We start from the raw sequence: 17,114 nt of genomic DNA on the forward strand, positions 1-17,114 counted from the left end.
TATTCCAGCTATATCAAACATAGTTTTCTGAGAATCATAAAGCTTGTAGTATGCTGCCCAGTGCTCAGGAAACACTAAATGTTAGCGTCACTGAACTATGGCTTCCAGTGAGTGGCACAATTTGAGGATGGTTATGAAGGATCCAGAGTGGATCCTGACCCTAGTTCTCAGTCTGTCCTTATTTTTTTTTTTTTTTTTTGTCATCAGAAAGTCAGGCCCAGCTGGGCCAGATTCACATATATACTTTAAGTGTATGAGTATAAACTATGGAGAATTCTTCATGTGTTAGCTTCATGGTGTTGAATTTCCAGGTATATTAAGTCTGTGCTCAAAAGGTTTCTGATTTTGGAGCATTGCAGACTTGTGATTTCAGATTAGGCATACTCAGCCTGCAATTCACAAAGCAACAGCATTCCCTGTGTTGTAAGCATCCAAACCACTACTGATAGTCTCAGTGTGCAGAGTTCCAGGCCTGAAACTAAGGCCAAGTGGTGCTGGAAGGAAGCAGTCATCCAAGCACTTGTTCTTGTTTTGTATAGGAGACATATGCCCCCTATAAGTAATCTGCCTCCATCTTAACTGTGCTGGCTACAAAGTAAAAGCTTGGGAATGAAGAAATATTGCTTTGACAATTCTTTATGTGGGATACAGTGCAATTCCTCCATCCAGTCTGTTTTTACCTTGAAATAAGAGAAAAAAAAAACTTTAGTGTTGTTTCTACTATGTATAAGGAAGTAGTAAGAATAAGTATATGTATAAGTAAGAAGTAAGAATAGAGCAGGACCTCTTCCTCAAATGTAATGCATTTATTTATTCATTTATTTGTGTGTTTGTATGATGTCAGGTATATGAATGTCAAGGACTAGTTTTTCAGAGTCTGTTCTCTCCTCCACCACATGGGCCCCGGGATTGAACTCAGGTCATCAAGCTCAGCAGTGGGAACATTCACCCACTGAACCATCTCACTGGCCCTCAGGGTGCTTTTCTGTAGAGGGTCAGATAGTGTTTTGGTTCAGAAACCTAAAAATAGGTGTTCAGTAGCCAGCCCTCATGTCGATCAGTTTGAAAGTCACTGCTGACAATACAGCAAGGAGTGGGTGTGGCTGTGCTGGAATAAATCTATTCACACCAGTGAGTGGGTCTGTTTATAACCTGCTCTGGCCCTAGGCTCTAGCTGACTGATCCAATCTAATTCGTGGGCAGAAGCTTGAGCACAATTCAAACCTTCCCTGGACAGTATACATTTTTGAAGTGGAAACAAAGGCAACCATGAAAAAGTCCAGTCAGAAGGTCATTATGAGAATAAAACCCAGGAAAGAAGCAACCAGCTCAGGAGCTTTCTCTGCTTGCTCTGAGGGTCCTGGGACAGCTAAGGAGGAGCTCAGTGTGTTTAGACCATGAGAAAATACAAAGACTTGGTTGTTAAAGAACAAAACAGATGCCAGCTCGCTGTGGGCTCACTGAGTAGCTTTGTAAGCACTGAGCTGTTAGCCAATTTCTAAGCTGTATAAAAGCTTCAATTAACTAACTGAAATTAATAATTTTATGCTATGATGTCATTCCCATCCACTTTCTGGTGCTGGGACTTTAACCCCAGGGATTTATGCAGAAATATTTGCTAGACAAGCGCCTTCCCAAGGTACAGCCTCAGCCCCTATTTTGTTATTATTGCTTGTATCTAGTTCTAAGAACCTAAGGCTTCAGGCATGCTAGACAAATTTGTGCACATTCCCTATGGCGTTCTTTTTAGAGATCGCTCTCTGCCTCTCTGTCTCTGTCTCTGTCTCTCTGTCTCTCTCTCTCCCCGCCCCCGTGTGTGTGTGTGTGTGTGTGTGTGTGTGTGTGTGTGGTTTATGCTCATGTGAGTTGATACCCATGGAAGGCAGAATCATTCAGCTTCAGCCAGGTAAGAAGAATAAATCATTCTTTGCACAGTCTATGACCAGCAAGTCATTGTTTGCACCATCAGAACGGACCTTCCTTAACAAGGCACAGTGGCACATTTCTACATTCCCAACTCAGGAGGCTAAGGCATGCACAGGAAGTTCAAGATCAACTTGATTTACAAAGCAAGGCCCAGTCTCAAAATCAATAAAATCAGTCAATTAATAAACAGGGAGTCAGAGAAATGGTTCAATGGGTAGAGGCATTTGACTTGCAGGCCTGATCATCTGACTTAGAACCTAGAACTCACATAAAGGTGTAAAGAAAAATCAACTTCTCAAGTTTGCCTCTGACAAATCCATCACGGTATACATACCTGCCACACAGACATCATTCATACATATTCATACAATAACACAGCTTTAAAAATCAAATTTGGGGGGCGGAGCCAAGATGGCGACTAGCACACACAGTTTCTGAGCAGTGGGATACCTGATCTTCTGAGTTGGAGAATGGAAGGACCCCCAACCCAGGAAAACCACAGCGAGGCTTTCTGAACACCAGAGAACATCGCAGGAGGTGAAAACTTTGGCCTCCGGTCACCCGGAGACTTGCTTGGGGAGGGAGAGAAAAGATCCTTTGTTCTTGCTGCACTCCCTTCTCCCAGACCTCCTTCCTCCACGGCACAGCGGCACAGCGGACTCATCTTTCTCAGCGCAGACCTAATTGCCTGGGGTATACAACCGCTGAGACGGACCCCCAACCACTTTAGCGGCAGACAAAAGCCAGCAGTACGTACCCCGGAGTCCCAGATTCGCGCAGCGGCTGCACCATCCTCCTAGGGCGCGAATCTGCTAGACACCATACTAGCTCCGCAGGATCGCCATCACTGACGGTACGACCCGCCCAATCCCACAGTGACAGAGAATACGCTATATACTCACCGAAACCAGGCAGAAACGTCATACAACCTGGACACACCAGGCACTGGGCCTCCCAAGCTTGGAGAGCACAACGAAGAGATCCCAGGACTTCCCAGAAAGCATTGGGACTAGCAAGCCAGTCTCCAGTTACAGCAGGACGTGGCAGCGGAGTAGTTCTGAACTGGCGGGGCACCACAGCCCTCCAGTTTAAGACTAACCAGGGCCAAACCAGAGAACAGAGAGCCTGGTTACCCCATCCCTGCTGAAGTGACCACCCTGAAATCTCCAGCTGCAGCAAGACCTCAGAACCTGGCAGTGACAGCAGCACAGAACTGGCGGAACACATCAAAGAAGCAGGGCCAAACCAGAGAGCAGAGAGCCCCGGATACCACGATCTCGGCCAAGAGACCTGCCTGTAAGTGAGTGCACCCTTGAGAATCTGCAGTTCCCCAGATCCTGGGTCCTTCTAAATCAGAAGCCAGGCATCGAACCCCCCTCCCACCCACATACCCACTTTGGGAAACAGAGGGGCACTAGGGACATTGAAGTTCCTGCCCTGTGGGCCTGATTGAGGAGCTAAGACAGTTAATACCAGAAATTGCGCTGCGATCATCATTAGCGCCTGCGACATATACAGTACAGAGCCCCTCCCACACACTCAAGGGTTCAACATTAGCCATCACTCTGTCCCTTGAGAAACTCATCCACGCACACTTACACACACAGACACACACGCGCGCGCGCGCGCGCGCGCACACACACGCGTGCATTTGCCCCGTTTGCGCCTGCGTACTTTCCTCCCACAGGTACAGCTAGTCCTCAGCACACGCTGAGAGTGCTCAGCTTCCTGAAGAACTCTCCAGACACCAGAGAGAGACAGCACCAGTCTGATCTGCAGAATCCAAAAACAAACAGGGAAGGTTTCAGATAAGCCAATGGCCAGAGGTAGGCGAAAGAACACTTCCAACATAAATCAGGACATCATGACTTCACCAGCAAACCCCAAAATCGATGGATACACCAATTCAGCAGAAGCACAGGAAAATGATTTTAAAGCCATGCTTGCCCAATTATTTGAGGCTCATAAGGAGGAAATGAACAAGTCTTTCAAAGAGATGGCCAGTCAATTGGAGGCAAAGAAAGAAGAAATAGACAATATCCTTAAAGAAACACAGGCAAACATAGCCAAACAAATAGATACACAAGTAGAGGAAAAATTAGTGGCATATAAGAAGGAAATGAAAAAAGAAATAGAGGCCATCGTAGAGAGACAGGAATCCAAATTCAAACACATGAAAGAAATGGTGCAAGGCATGAAAACAGAATTAGAATCAATAAAGAAAACACAAAATGAGAAAACCCTTGAGCTGGAGAACTTGGAGAAAAGATCAGGAACCACAAAAGTAAGCATCACCAACAGAATACAAGAGATGGAAGAGAGAATCTCTGGAGCTGAAGACACACTTGCAGAAATGGATACTTCTCTCAAAGAAAAAGTAAAATCAGAAAAGTTCCAATCACAAAATATCCAAGAAATCAAGGATGCTATGAAAAGACAAAATCTAAGAATAATAGGAATTCACGAAAAAGAAGACTCCAGACTCCAAGGTCCAGAAAATATTTTCAAGAAAATCATAGAAGAAAATTTTCCCAACTTAAAGAAAGAGATGTCCATAAATATACAAGAGGCCTACAGAACTCCAAATAGACTAGACCAGAAAAGAAACACATCACGTCACATCATAGTCAAAACACTAAATCTACAGAACAAAGAAAAGATATTAAAAGCAGCAAGGGAAAAAGGCCAAGTAACATATGAAGGTAGACCTATCAGAATCACGCAGGACTTCTCATCAGAAACTATGAAAGCCAGAAGGGCCTGGGCAAGTATCATGGAGACTCTAAGAGATCACAAATGTCAACCCAGACTACTATACCCTGCAAAGCTTTCAATCAACATAGATGGAGAAAACAAAATATTCCATGACAAAACTAAATTTATACAATATCTACACAGCAAACCATCCCTACAGAAGATACTAGAAGGAAAACTCCAATCCAATGAAAACAAATTCACCCAAGAAAACAGGGCATACAGATAATGTCCCAACAAAAATGAAAAGAAAACAAGCAATGAATCAGGGTTAGATCAACGACTCCATTACAAAAGGAACTAACATGCATTGGTCACTATTATCTATCAATATCAATGGACTCAACTCACCAATAAAAAGACACAGGCTAACAGAATGGTTAAGGAAACAGGATCCAACATTCTGTTGCATCCAAGAAACACACCTATGCAACAAAGACAAACACTACCTCAGAGTAAAGGGCTGGAAAACTGTTTTTCAAGCAAACGGTTCCAGAAAACAAGCTGGAGTAGCCATCCTAATATCTAATAAAATAGACTTTCAACCCAAGTTAATCAAAAAAGATAAGGAGGGCCACTATATTCTCATCAAAGGAAAAATCCACCAAGAGGACATCACAATCTTGAATATCTATGCCCCGAATACAAGAGCACCGACATTCGTAAATTAAACATTATTAAAGCTTAAATCATACATTGATCCTAATACCTTAATAGTGGGAGACTTCAACACTCCACTCTCACCAAGGGACAGATCAACTAGACAGACACCAAATAGGGAAATAAAAGCACTCACAGAATCCCTAAATCAAATGGACCTAATAGACGTCTACAGATCATTTCACCCAAACTCAAAAGAGTACACCTTCTTTTCAGCACCCCATGGAACCTTTTCCAAAATAGACCATATAGTGGGCCACAAAGCAAGCCTCAACAGATACAAAAGGATTGAAATAATCCCTTGTATACTATCTGACCACCATGGACTAAAGCTCGACCTCAACAACAACAGAAACAACAAAAAGCCGACACGCACATGGAAACTAAACAACTTACTACTCAATGACAGCTGGGTTAAGGAAGAAATAAAGAAAGAAATTAAAGACTTCCTAGAATTCAATGAAAAGGAAGGCACAACATACCCAAATTTATGGGACACATTGAAAGCAGTGCTCAGAGGAAAATTTATAGCACTAAGTGCCTGCAAGAAGAAATTCGTAACATCACATACAAACAACTTAATGGCCCAACTGAAAACCCTAGAACAAAAAGAAGCAGATACACCCAAAAGGAGCAGACGGCTGGAAATAATCAAACTAAGGGCTGAAATCAATCAACTAGAAACAAATAAAACTATCCAAAGAATCAATGAAACAAAAAGCTGGTTCTTTGAGAAAATCAACAAGATAGACAAACCCTTAGCCAAACTAACTAAAAAGCAGAGAGAAACTATCCAGATCAGCAAAATCAGAAATGAAAATGGGGACATAACCACAGACATTGAGGAAATCCAAACAATTATTAGGTCATACTACAAAAGCCTATATGCCACAAAATTTGAGAATCTAAATGAAATGGATAATTTTCTTGAAAGATTCCATCTACCAAAACTAAGTCAAGATCAGGTAGAAAGACTGAATAGCCCTATATCTCCCAAGGAAATCGAAGCAGTCATTAACAGTCTCCCCTCCAAAAAAAGCCCTGGACCAGATGGCTTCAGCGCAGAATTCTACAAGACCTTCAAAGAAGTGCTAACTCCAATTCTCCTCAAGCTATTCCACAAAATAGAAACAGAAGGAACACTACCAAACTCATTCTATGAAGCCACAGTCACCTTAATACCTAAACCACACAAAGACCCAACAAAAAAAGAGAACTTTAGGCCTATCTCTCTTATGAACATTGACGCAAAAATACTCAATAAAATACTTGCAAACCGAATCCAAGAACACATCAAAGATATCATCCACCATGACCAAGTAGGCTTCATCCCAGGCATGCAAGAGTGGTTCAACATACGGAAATCCATCAATGTAATCCACTACATAAACAAACTGAAGGAGAAAAACCACATGATCATCTCCTTAGATGCCGAAAAAGCATTTGACAAAGTCCAACACCCATTCATGTTTAAAGTCTTGGAGAGATCAGGGATACAAGGCACATACCTAAACATAGTAAAGGCAATATATAGAAGCCTATAGCTAACATCAAACTCAATGGAGAGAAACTTAAATCAATCCCACTGAAATCAGGGACAAGACAAGGCTGTCCATTGTCCCCATATCTCTTCAACATAGTACTTGAAGTCCTAGCCAGAGCAATAAGACAACTAAAGGAGATCAAGGGGATACAAATCGGAAAGGAAGAGGTCAAAGTGTCACTATTTGCAGATGACATGATAGTATACATGAGCGACCCCAAAAATTCAACCAGAGAACTCCTTCAGCTGATAAACACCTTCAGCAAAGTGGCAGGATACAAAATCAACTCAAAAAAATCAGAAGCCCTCCTATATACCAAAGACAAAAAGGCTGAGAAAGAAATTAGGGAAACAACACCCTTCACAATAGCCACTAATAACATAAAGTACCTTGGTGTGACTCTAACCAAGCAAGTGAAAGACCTGTTTGAGAAAAACTTCAAGTCTCTGAAGAAAGAAATCGAAGAAGATATCAGAAGATGGAAAGATCTCCCGTGCTCATGGATTGGTAGGATTAACATTGTGAAAATGGCCATACTGCCAAAAGCAATCTACAGATTCAATGCAATTCCCATCAAAATACCAACTCAATTCTTTACAGACCTTGAAAAAAAGATTCTCAGCTTCATATGGAGAAACAAAAAACCCAGAATCTCCAAAACGATCCTGTACAACAACAGATCATCTGGAGGTATCTCCATTCCTGATCTCAAGCTGTACTACAGGGCAACAGTAATAAAAACTGCATGGTACTGGCATAGAAACAGAAAGGAGGATCAATGGAACCGCATAGAAGACCCAGAAATAAATCCACACACCTATGAATACTCGATATTCGACAAAGAAGCCAATTCCATTCAATGGAAAAAAGACAGCATCTTCAACAAATGGTGCTGGACCAACTGGATGTCTACATGCAGAAAAATGAAAATAGATCCATATTTATCACCCTGCACAAAACTAAAGTCAAAGTGGATCAAGGACCTCAACATAAAACCAGATACCCTAAATCAATTGGAAAAAAAAGTGGGGAACAGCCTAGAACTCATTGGCACAGGAGACAACTTCCTGAACAGAACACCAACAGCACAGGCTCTAAGAGCAACAATCAATAAATGGGACCTCATGAAACTGAAAAGCTTCTGTAAAGCAAAGGATACCGTCATCAAAACAAAACGACTGCCTACAGATTGGGAAAGAATCTTCACTAACCCTATATCTAACAGAGGACTAATATCCAGTATATACAAAGAACTAAAGAAGCTGAAAAGCAGCAATCCAAGTAATCCAATTAAAAAATGGGGAACAGAGCTAAACAGAGAATTCTCGACAGAGGAATATCAAATGGCAGAAAAACACTTAAAGAAATGCTCATCCTCATTAGCCATCAGGGAAATGCAAATCAAAACGACCCTGAGATATCACCTTACACCCATCAGAATGGCCAAGATGAAAAACTCAAGCGATAACACATGCTGGAGAGGTTGTGGAGAAAGGGGAACCCTCCTCCACTGCTGGTGGGAATGTAAACTGGTACAACCACTCTGGAAAGCTATCTGGCGCTTTCTAAGACAAATAGGAATAGTGCTTCCTCCAGACCCAGCTATACCACTGCTAGGTATATACCCAAAGTTTGTTCAAGTACACAAAAAGGACACTTGCTCAACCATGTTTATAGCAGCTCTATTTGTAATAGCCAGAACCTGGAAACAACCCAGATGTCCATCAACGGTGGAATGGGTACAGAAATTGTGGTATTTTTATACAATGGAATACTACTCAGCAATCAAAAAGGAGGAAATCATGAAATTTGCAGGCAAATGGTGGGATCTAGAAAAGATCATTCTGAGTGAAATATCCCAGAAGGAGAAAGACAAACATGGGATATACTCACTTATATAGACCTATAAGATATGATAAACATAATGAAATCTATACACCTAAAAAAGATAATCAATTGAGCGGACATGGGGTAAGATGATCAATCCTCATTTAGAAAGACAGATGGGATGTGCATTGAACGTATGACAGGAGTCTACTGAGCGCATCTGAAAGACTCTAACTAGCAGTGTTTTCAAAGCAAAGACTCATGACCAAACCTTTGGCAGAGTACAGGGAATCATAAGAAAGAAGGGGAGTTAGTCTGATGGGGAAAGGATAGGAGCTCCACAAGGACCAAATATATCTGGGCACAGGGTCTTTTCTGAGACTGACATTCAACCAAGGACCATGTATGGATATAACCTAGAACCTCCACTCAGATGTAGCCTGTGGTAGCTCAGTAACCAATTGGTTTCCCAAAGTGAGGGGAACAGGGACTATTTCTAACAGGAACTCGATGACTGGCTCTTTGGTCTCCCCACCCCCGAAGGGAGGAGCAGTCCTGTTAGGCCACAGAGGAGGGCTTTGCAGCCAGTCCTGAAGATACCTGATAAAACAGGATCAGATGAATGGGGAGGAGGTTCCCCCCATCAGTGGACTTGGAAAGGGGCATGGTGGAGATGGTGGAGGGAGGGAGGGCCTGGGAGGGAATGAGGGATCGGGACACGGCTGGGATACAGAGTTAATAAAATGTAACTGATAAAAAAAAAATAAAAGAAAAAAAAATCAAATTTAACATAAGAATACATTAATAGATGAATGAATAACAAAGTCTAGAAGGTGAGAACCTAGAGAATAATGATTTAATTTAAAAAAATATAGAGACAAGTTAGTATTGATTTTTATCGTTGGCATAAGTCCTTAGTAAAAAGCAGATTAGGAACAACACTAGAAGCCAGGAAGTGCTCATAAACCTACCATTTTAGTCAGTGTGAGAAAATAAGCATATCTATAATCAAGAATGAAAATGTGAAATGTGTCTGAGAGGCAGAGGCAGGAGGGTCTTTGAGAGTACAAGGCCAGCCTGGTCTACAGAACAACTTCCAGGACAGCCAAAGCTACAGAGAGAAACCCTATCTCAGAAAAAGAAAAGAATAAATAAAATTAAATAAAGAAAAAATAAATAAAGAAAGAAAAAGAATGAGTCAGGAGTCCAGATTTGAGGTTTTCATGAACTTCTTGCTGTTAGAGCATGGGCTTGTGCCTTTAGATCAGATCCAACAGGTCAAGCCACACCTCCCTGCTCCTCCCTGAGACACAGTTAAGATCTCTGTTATGTGCCCTAACAGCAGCCCCTGATTTAGGGACCTAACCAACTTCTGACTGCTCCACGCTCTGTCGTTTATGCTATGGTGAACTAAATCACATGATAGCAAACTCTCATCACTAAAAGATTATGAAAGTCAGACTTTCCCTTTGTTCTGGGGATGGGTCTCAGACTCCTCAGGGGGACTGCTGAGAAGATCATTTTGAAGGCTACTCTCTGAAGAGAATCCTCTCTGTCTGTCCTGCTGTTCCAGTCACAGCAGCTACCACTCTCTCTCTATTCCTCCCCACCTCTCTCTTTCACATTCCTGCTTCTAATGAAGCTCCTCTCCAGGTTTTACCAAGAAGCAAGCATCGCCTTCTCTGTAAGCCTCTTCATACCCCCATCAGGATATGAATGTCATATATTGTGTTGTTTCAGTCTAATGTTCTCCCTCCCAACTTGAGGTCTGATCATGGCCTTGAAGCTTCTTCATTCTAACAAAGCTCACTAGAGGGGAGTGTGTATCAGAGTCTCTAATAGACTCACCACTGCAGCTCATCTTTTATTACCCTGACGAATGACCAGTGAACTGGTGTTGGAGGAAATCACTTTCCTATCAGGATATTTCCATTTTTCAGTGTTTTTTGTGATATGGTGTGAGACCTATTTCAAAAATCCAAGCAAGGCAGGGCAGAGAGTAGAGTTCCCCTCCTCTACACTGGCCTGTGCTCAGAGAGTCAGCTGACCATTGTTGAAGCCAGCTCATGTGCACAGCAACAGCATTGCTTTTCAGTTCAGAGCTCTTATAGTTTTACAGTGTTGAGAATGGTCCTAAGACATAATTCCTAAGATATAATTACAGAAAAGAGACAATTCTTTTTTTAAAAGATCTTTATAAACTATATGAGGACAAGAGCCAAAAGGCAATGTTTATAATTGATAGCAGCAATAAATAAAATGTACCATAACTTTTTAAAAAAAAGATTTATTTATTCAGTATTCATACAGTGTTCTGCCTGTATGTGTGCCTGAATGCCAGAAGAGGGCACCAGATCTTATTACAGATGGTAATGAGCCACCTTGTGGTTGTCAGGGAATTGAAATCAGAACCTTTGGAAGATCAGCCTCTGAGCCTTCTCTCCAGCCACAGAGGCAATTTTTAAAGTTAAATACATTCATCTTAAATAAAGCTCCCCCCTGTTTCAGGATGGAAGGCGAATGCAGTTTCATGAACAAACAAGACTGTCCCAAGTACAGTTAGCACACGGATGCTGACTTAGCTCATGGTTTTGAATTATATTGATTTTAGGACCTCATCCAAGCAAATAAAGTTGTTCTGCTTATTCAAAAGAGAATATTTAAGGCTAGGTTTTGTGGCATAAATTTGTATTCTCAGGACACGAGATGATCTCTTTTTAAAAAATCAAAAGCAAGCATCTCATGATGAACATGTTCATAAGGACCTTCTGTTTCCTTGTTATAGGAAAAGGCCAAATTATTAGCAAACAGAGGACTCCATTCTCTTGCAAAAATAAACAAAGAAAACAAAGAATGCTTACCTGGTTTAACTTCCAACGAAAAAGTCAATTTGAGATCGCTGAGCCATCCAGGCAACTGCATTCGACAACAGTACAGGCCACTGTCACTCTGAACAGCGTCCTCTATCGTCAAGGACACATTTCCTTTTGAAATATACCCCTTGAGCTGGTATCGGTGGCTCCTCTGATAAGTGACTCGATTTCTATTGGCCCAGATAAGCGTGTTTGCGCATTGAGAAAGCGGGCATTCCCCTCGGCCCCAACATGTGGTTTTGACTCCATCAGGTGCTACCTGAGTACATGCAAGTGTGACAGGGTGACCCACCAGCCCCCTCACTACTCTGTAAGAATCCACAGCACCTGTGATTTCAAAAAGGGAGAAGGGGAGAGGTGGAGAATTAGTATCCAACGTTTTCCTAAATTTTTGTTTTTATTTCTTTTCAGAAAATTAAAGGGGGATGGGACTCATGTACAATTAAACTTAGGGTATCAGGAAAGACAGGCAAGTGCTGTACAGCCCCACCCTTCCTCATCATTGGTGTTTTTCTTTGTTGTGTGTGTGTGTGTATGGTGTATGTGCACTGGTATATGGGTGGGTGGGGGAGTGCAGGGAATTACAACTTAATTTTTGTTATTATTTGGTGTTTTGAGCCAGGGTCTCACTTTGTAGCGTTGGCTGTTCTGCAACTTGCTGCATAAACCAAGCTGACTTCAAACTCCCACAAGACAAACAAACAAGCAAAAACCCACTGAGCAGCCATCCCTTCTTATAAGTTGGGAGCAGCCATCCCTTCTTATAAGTTGGGGTGACGTTCCAAAATTTGAGAAAGACAACACAGTCAGAGAATATGCAACCAACAACTTAATGATGCAATTTTAACAACTGAAGTAATTAAACATCATTCTTATGGAAATGATGCAATAAAATTCCTAATAGTGATACCTCCCACAGTGGTCTTTAAAGCAACTCAAAGGGCTGAGGATGTAGTTCAATGATACAATGCTTGGCTAGCCTATGCCAGGCTCTGTGTTGGATCCACATCACAGGAAACAAACAAATACGAAACAAAGGCACAAAACAATGAACTGTGCGATTCACTAACTAATCACCTATATGCAGGCCTACGCTATGAGTTAGGCACACAATCTGAGAACACTCATTCCTTGCTGGATTAAATGAGTTTATTCCCTGCTGGGGCACACATAACTAATTTTGCCAAATACCATTTTTTTTAGGATCACAAATAAAATGCATGCTCTTTTAATTACGTCATAGGAATATACTTTATTTCTCACCAGTGATCTCGGTTCCAGTTCCTGGAAGGTACAGGCAGGAGGATCAAAAGTTTGAGGTGATCCTCAGCTACCTACAGAGTCTGAGGCCAGCATCAACTAATTTAGACTCTGTCTCAAAGACAACTACGTTCTTTCTTCTTTTGCCCTTTTAATGGAATGTTTTTAATTAGAATGTTTTTAAGTTACACAATTGGCAATGGTTTAAATAAACAAAAAGGCACAAAGAAGTATAATGAAGGCTGACTCTGACCAGCCACCATGCATGGAAAGCACTGTTTCTGATTTCTTATTAACCTCTGACTATCACATGCATGCACTTACGACCATCTTTACTCGTCCAACACATGCAGGCACATGTACTCATCCTTGCTTGTCCATCACATGCATACGGGCATTTTTTTACCCCTTGCCTCACTTAATCCTGTAGATCATGTTTATTTATCTGTCTGTTTTAAAATTCATACAGGTCAAACAAGCTTTGGAGTGACAGTTTGTCCTGGTTCTCTGCTCGCTACACAGCTCATAGATCAAAAAAGCTCAAGGAATTGTCATCTCTTCTGCCTCCTCAGCATCCCCACCTCATCTGCTCACTTACCTGGAAGAAGGAGCATGAGGCCTAAAATGAAGACTTGAGCCTGAATCATGGTATTGACCTGATGGACAAGGACAAGACACTTGGGTTAGCCATGGCACTCGGGATTGTATGTCTGAGCAGATCTCCATTCTGACTGTATGAATCACATAGGTCTCTGTTCTAGGACATCCTGTCCTCCCAAACACATTCTTTTTCCAAGTCTTCCTCACATATAGCCATCTATATCACTTCTGGTTACAACAAATATGGCAGCAGAGAAAACTGAAGGCAGAGGTGAGAGTGTGGTCCCTTGATAGAACTCTAAGCCAAGACCAGCCTTTTGGCAAAGATGCACTTGCCCCCTGGTGGACACAAAGATGTTTCTGCTCAGTGCACCAGTGGATGGTCCCTAAATCTCAACCAAGTTTATCAGTAGCAAGATGGACTGAGTGAGACTGTAAAGCATCTCTCATGGTGCAACACACAGTGACTGAAACCACATCTTCCTGAGGGATGTCTAGAGACACCTACAAAAACATTGGGTACAGATCCAAACCTTCAATTCACAGAAACCCTCCATGCCTAGATATCCTCCTAGGTAAAATAGCACTAATGTTTGCTCAGCTTTACAGAGAATCTGCTGTGAAGGAGACACTGGGCTATTTACTCACAACAGCAAATCCTCATGGAAACCTTAGGGCAGCTACTTTTAAGCCCATTTATGGAGGATGTTACATGTCTTTAGATTCCAACTTCTAGATTTCAGCTTTTGCTTCTTAATTGCTCAACCATAAAACCATGAGTAATCCTGACTAGTACTTCATTAACTCCATTTCTGGTTTGAAGATTCTCTGACTTCCTCTCAGAGAGGAAATGGAACCTGTCACCAGTCTTAAAAATAGGAATAGGTTTCCTGAACCCTCCATGAGCTCAGCATTCATGCCTCGGGGCCCACGCTATTCATACTAACAGCCTCTGCACTTAGAGGAGATCAGAAAACTAGTGATGCATACTGATGGCCAAACACTGGGAATTTTAACAGGAATTCTAATGGACATTAGACAACTGTAGAACATATAAAACCCACATGAGACACAGCTATTTCATTTTTTGACATGAAAGTAGTTGGAAGAACATGAAAACCACCATTCTGTCACTTTAGAATTCTACTAAGGGTCATGTACATGGGCATTCCCTGTCTCACACAGTTGGCTACCTTCTTGACACAGCTCACTGTCATTGAGCCATCTCACAGGGTGGCCTATGGCCTATTCGCTTATAAAATGAAGGGAATAGGCAGGGATGGCTAATAGCCTTCCTTGGGAACCTTCTCCACATTTTGGAATTGAACTGAGTAATAAATGAGATCTACATGGAGTAAGCACCTTGCTGGTTGCTAGAAATCCTTTTATTCTTGTTTTTACATGTCTGAGAGGAACACGTGACGCCATCTCAGCCACCAGAGTTTGAGCTGTAGTTCCCTGTAGAAGCCACACCTGTGAAGATCTTGCAGAGAGACTGTGGGGGGGGATGGAAAGGTGCTCTTCAAGAGCTATAAATAGCAACAATTCACTTCGGTAGCTATTTATTACCAACCCCTGCCTCTCAGCTAACACCCTTGTGACGATCAGGAACAACCTCTGGAATGAACTGTGACATTTTCACACAGGTAGCCATCACCAACCATAAAGTTAAAAAAAGATTTCTGGCATAGCTGTGAAGGCACAAAACTTTAATCCCAGCTCTATGGAAGCAGAGGTAAGCAGATCTCTGAGTGTGAGACCAGGCTATTCTACAGTGTGAATGAGTTACAAGAAAACTGTAGCTACACAGAGAAGCCCTGTCTCAAAAACAAGGAGAGAGAGAAAAAGAGCGAGGGAGAGAGATTGATTTCTACCTTCTGCTGTGGCCCATCTGCCTGAAAGTTCCACATGGACCCTTAGAAAATGCATTGATTTATAGCTTCCTAATTTTGGGGGACTAAAAAATTCACACAACCTTTTCCTCATTTAGGAAAAACTAGCGTACATCATGGTACTGAGCCTTGGTCACTCCAGTTTAGTTCAGAATCACTGCTTGTTTCCTTTGGAATATAAGCTACATTTTTCCAATTTTTGAAAATTACATTTAAATATTTTTGTGCCAGGCAGCACAGGAGCATGCCAGGGCACACGTGTAGTCTGAGAACAACTCTGTGGAGTAGGTTTGCTCCTTCTATAATACAGGCCCCGGGAGTTCAACTCAGGATTGGTGGCAAGCACCTTTATCTGTGAGCCACCTCATGGCTCAAGGGCTGGCCGCATTGGCACTGTCAACAGATAGGAGAACAAATGCCGAGGTGGCCCTCACAGAATTAGAACAGGCCTTATTCATTTGGAAGTCAAAATGTCTTCATTCTAGTTTCACTACGGCCTAAGACCAGGCCAGATCCCAATGTCAATAAGGATTTTTGAAAAGATTTTTAATTCCATTGCAGTTATCCCTAATAAACTGGGAATGGAGGAGTATGATTCGGCACAATAGGGATTTAAAGTATCCAGGCTTGTGCAAACAACTTACATGGGTGAGTGAACAATTAACAGATGATTTACAACAGATGGTAAATGCATAACCAGACCATGTCATGTCCCAGTCACAACCCTGGCTCACAGCTCTCTCAAGGAGCAGGGAGCTAGTTCCTTACCTGTGAAAGAAACTATTATTCCCCTGAGGTAATTGTTGTTTTGGAGGCTTACTGCTTCTGTCTGCTAACCTAGGCCTAGTCCTGGATGCTTCTTGCATCCATACAGTCTTATCTAGGCTTAGAATGTTTTCGGTCACTAAGACTTACTCGGATTGAGCTCACCCTTTCTTGCTCTTTCTGAACTTTAGCTGGCAGTTTCAACCCAGCTTTTCAGGCTCAGACTCCTCTTCAAGATGAGTGACTCAAACTGGCTTCTCTTTCGGGCTCAAACCAACTCTAGCAATCTTTCTAATCTTCTGGCTCCTTCTCATTCTCTGGCTTATTTTGTCTTCATTTGTGTCTAGCCTGTTCTCTGTGAGACTCTATGGAAATGTAAGTTGCCCTAATGTCAAGAAACTCGTCATTGTCCCCATGTCCCATATAGAATCCCACATCATCCCATTTGCAAATCCACTCCTTGGGGTTTCTATTCTGTTCTCACTGCTTCTCTCCAGTGTGAGCCTGCAGAAGACTGTACTCACCAAGAAGCAAGAGTCACAGCCTCGTGTTTAGTCTTCTTTTCTGGTCCTCTGCTGCTGCTGTTGCACTCTTCAGAGCTGCTGGTGGAGAAAGACAGTCTCTCCCAGAATTCCAGGAGCCTTATTGCTTGGCCACACCTTAAAGCTTTTGGTTTGAAATTTGAGTCTGTCTGGTTCCACAATCTTTTTGCCTGATAGTATCTGCTCACCAACTAAAAGAGACTATCACAAAATACTTAAAATAGCACTTTGGAAGCAGAGGCAAGGGGATCTTCTGAGTTCAAGGCCAACCTGGTCTACACAGTGACACCCTATCTCCAAAAACAAACAAACAAACAAACAAAAGCTAATTTTCTGCTGAAAACCCTAACACTTCAGCAAAGGTCTTCATTTGAGTTCAGACACCTGGCCAGAAATCATGCTGACATTTAGAAAATTCCTGCAGAAAGGGATTTTGAACCACTGGACCAACTGTCTCAATTTTCAAATGGA

At 42.0% G+C, this 17,114-nt stretch overlaps 1 protein-coding gene across 2 annotated transcripts in view; it reads right to left on the reverse strand.

Annotated features, from left to right (window-relative positions):
* The window catches only part of LOC110554041 (hepatitis A virus cellular receptor 1 homolog), a 30,473-nt gene extending 13,770 nt beyond the window's left edge, over nucleotides 1-16,703 (reverse strand). Inside the window, exons 1-3 of one of the 2 annotated variants that reach the window (XM_021646387.2) lie at nucleotides 16,626-16,703; nucleotides 13,443-13,500; nucleotides 11,573-11,911 (exon numbers count right to left, since the gene is read on the reverse strand). In XM_021646387.2, coding sequence (XP_021502062.1) covers nucleotides 11,573-11,911; nucleotides 13,443-13,491 — 388 coding nt within the window. In that variant the 5' untranslated portion in view covers nucleotides 13,492-13,500; nucleotides 16,626-16,703. The remainder of the gene's footprint in view (nucleotides 1-11,572; nucleotides 11,912-13,442; nucleotides 13,501-16,625) is intronic. The other variant, XM_060365029.1, reaches the window with a different exon arrangement.
* Nucleotides 16,704-17,114: the final 411 nt, after the last annotated feature.

The sequence above is a fragment of the Meriones unguiculatus genome, chromosome 11 (genome assembly GCF_030254825.1).
Source record: "Meriones unguiculatus strain TT.TT164.6M chromosome 11, Bangor_MerUng_6.1, whole genome shotgun sequence".
Lineage (NCBI taxonomy): Eukaryota > Metazoa > Chordata > Mammalia > Rodentia > Muridae > Meriones > Meriones unguiculatus.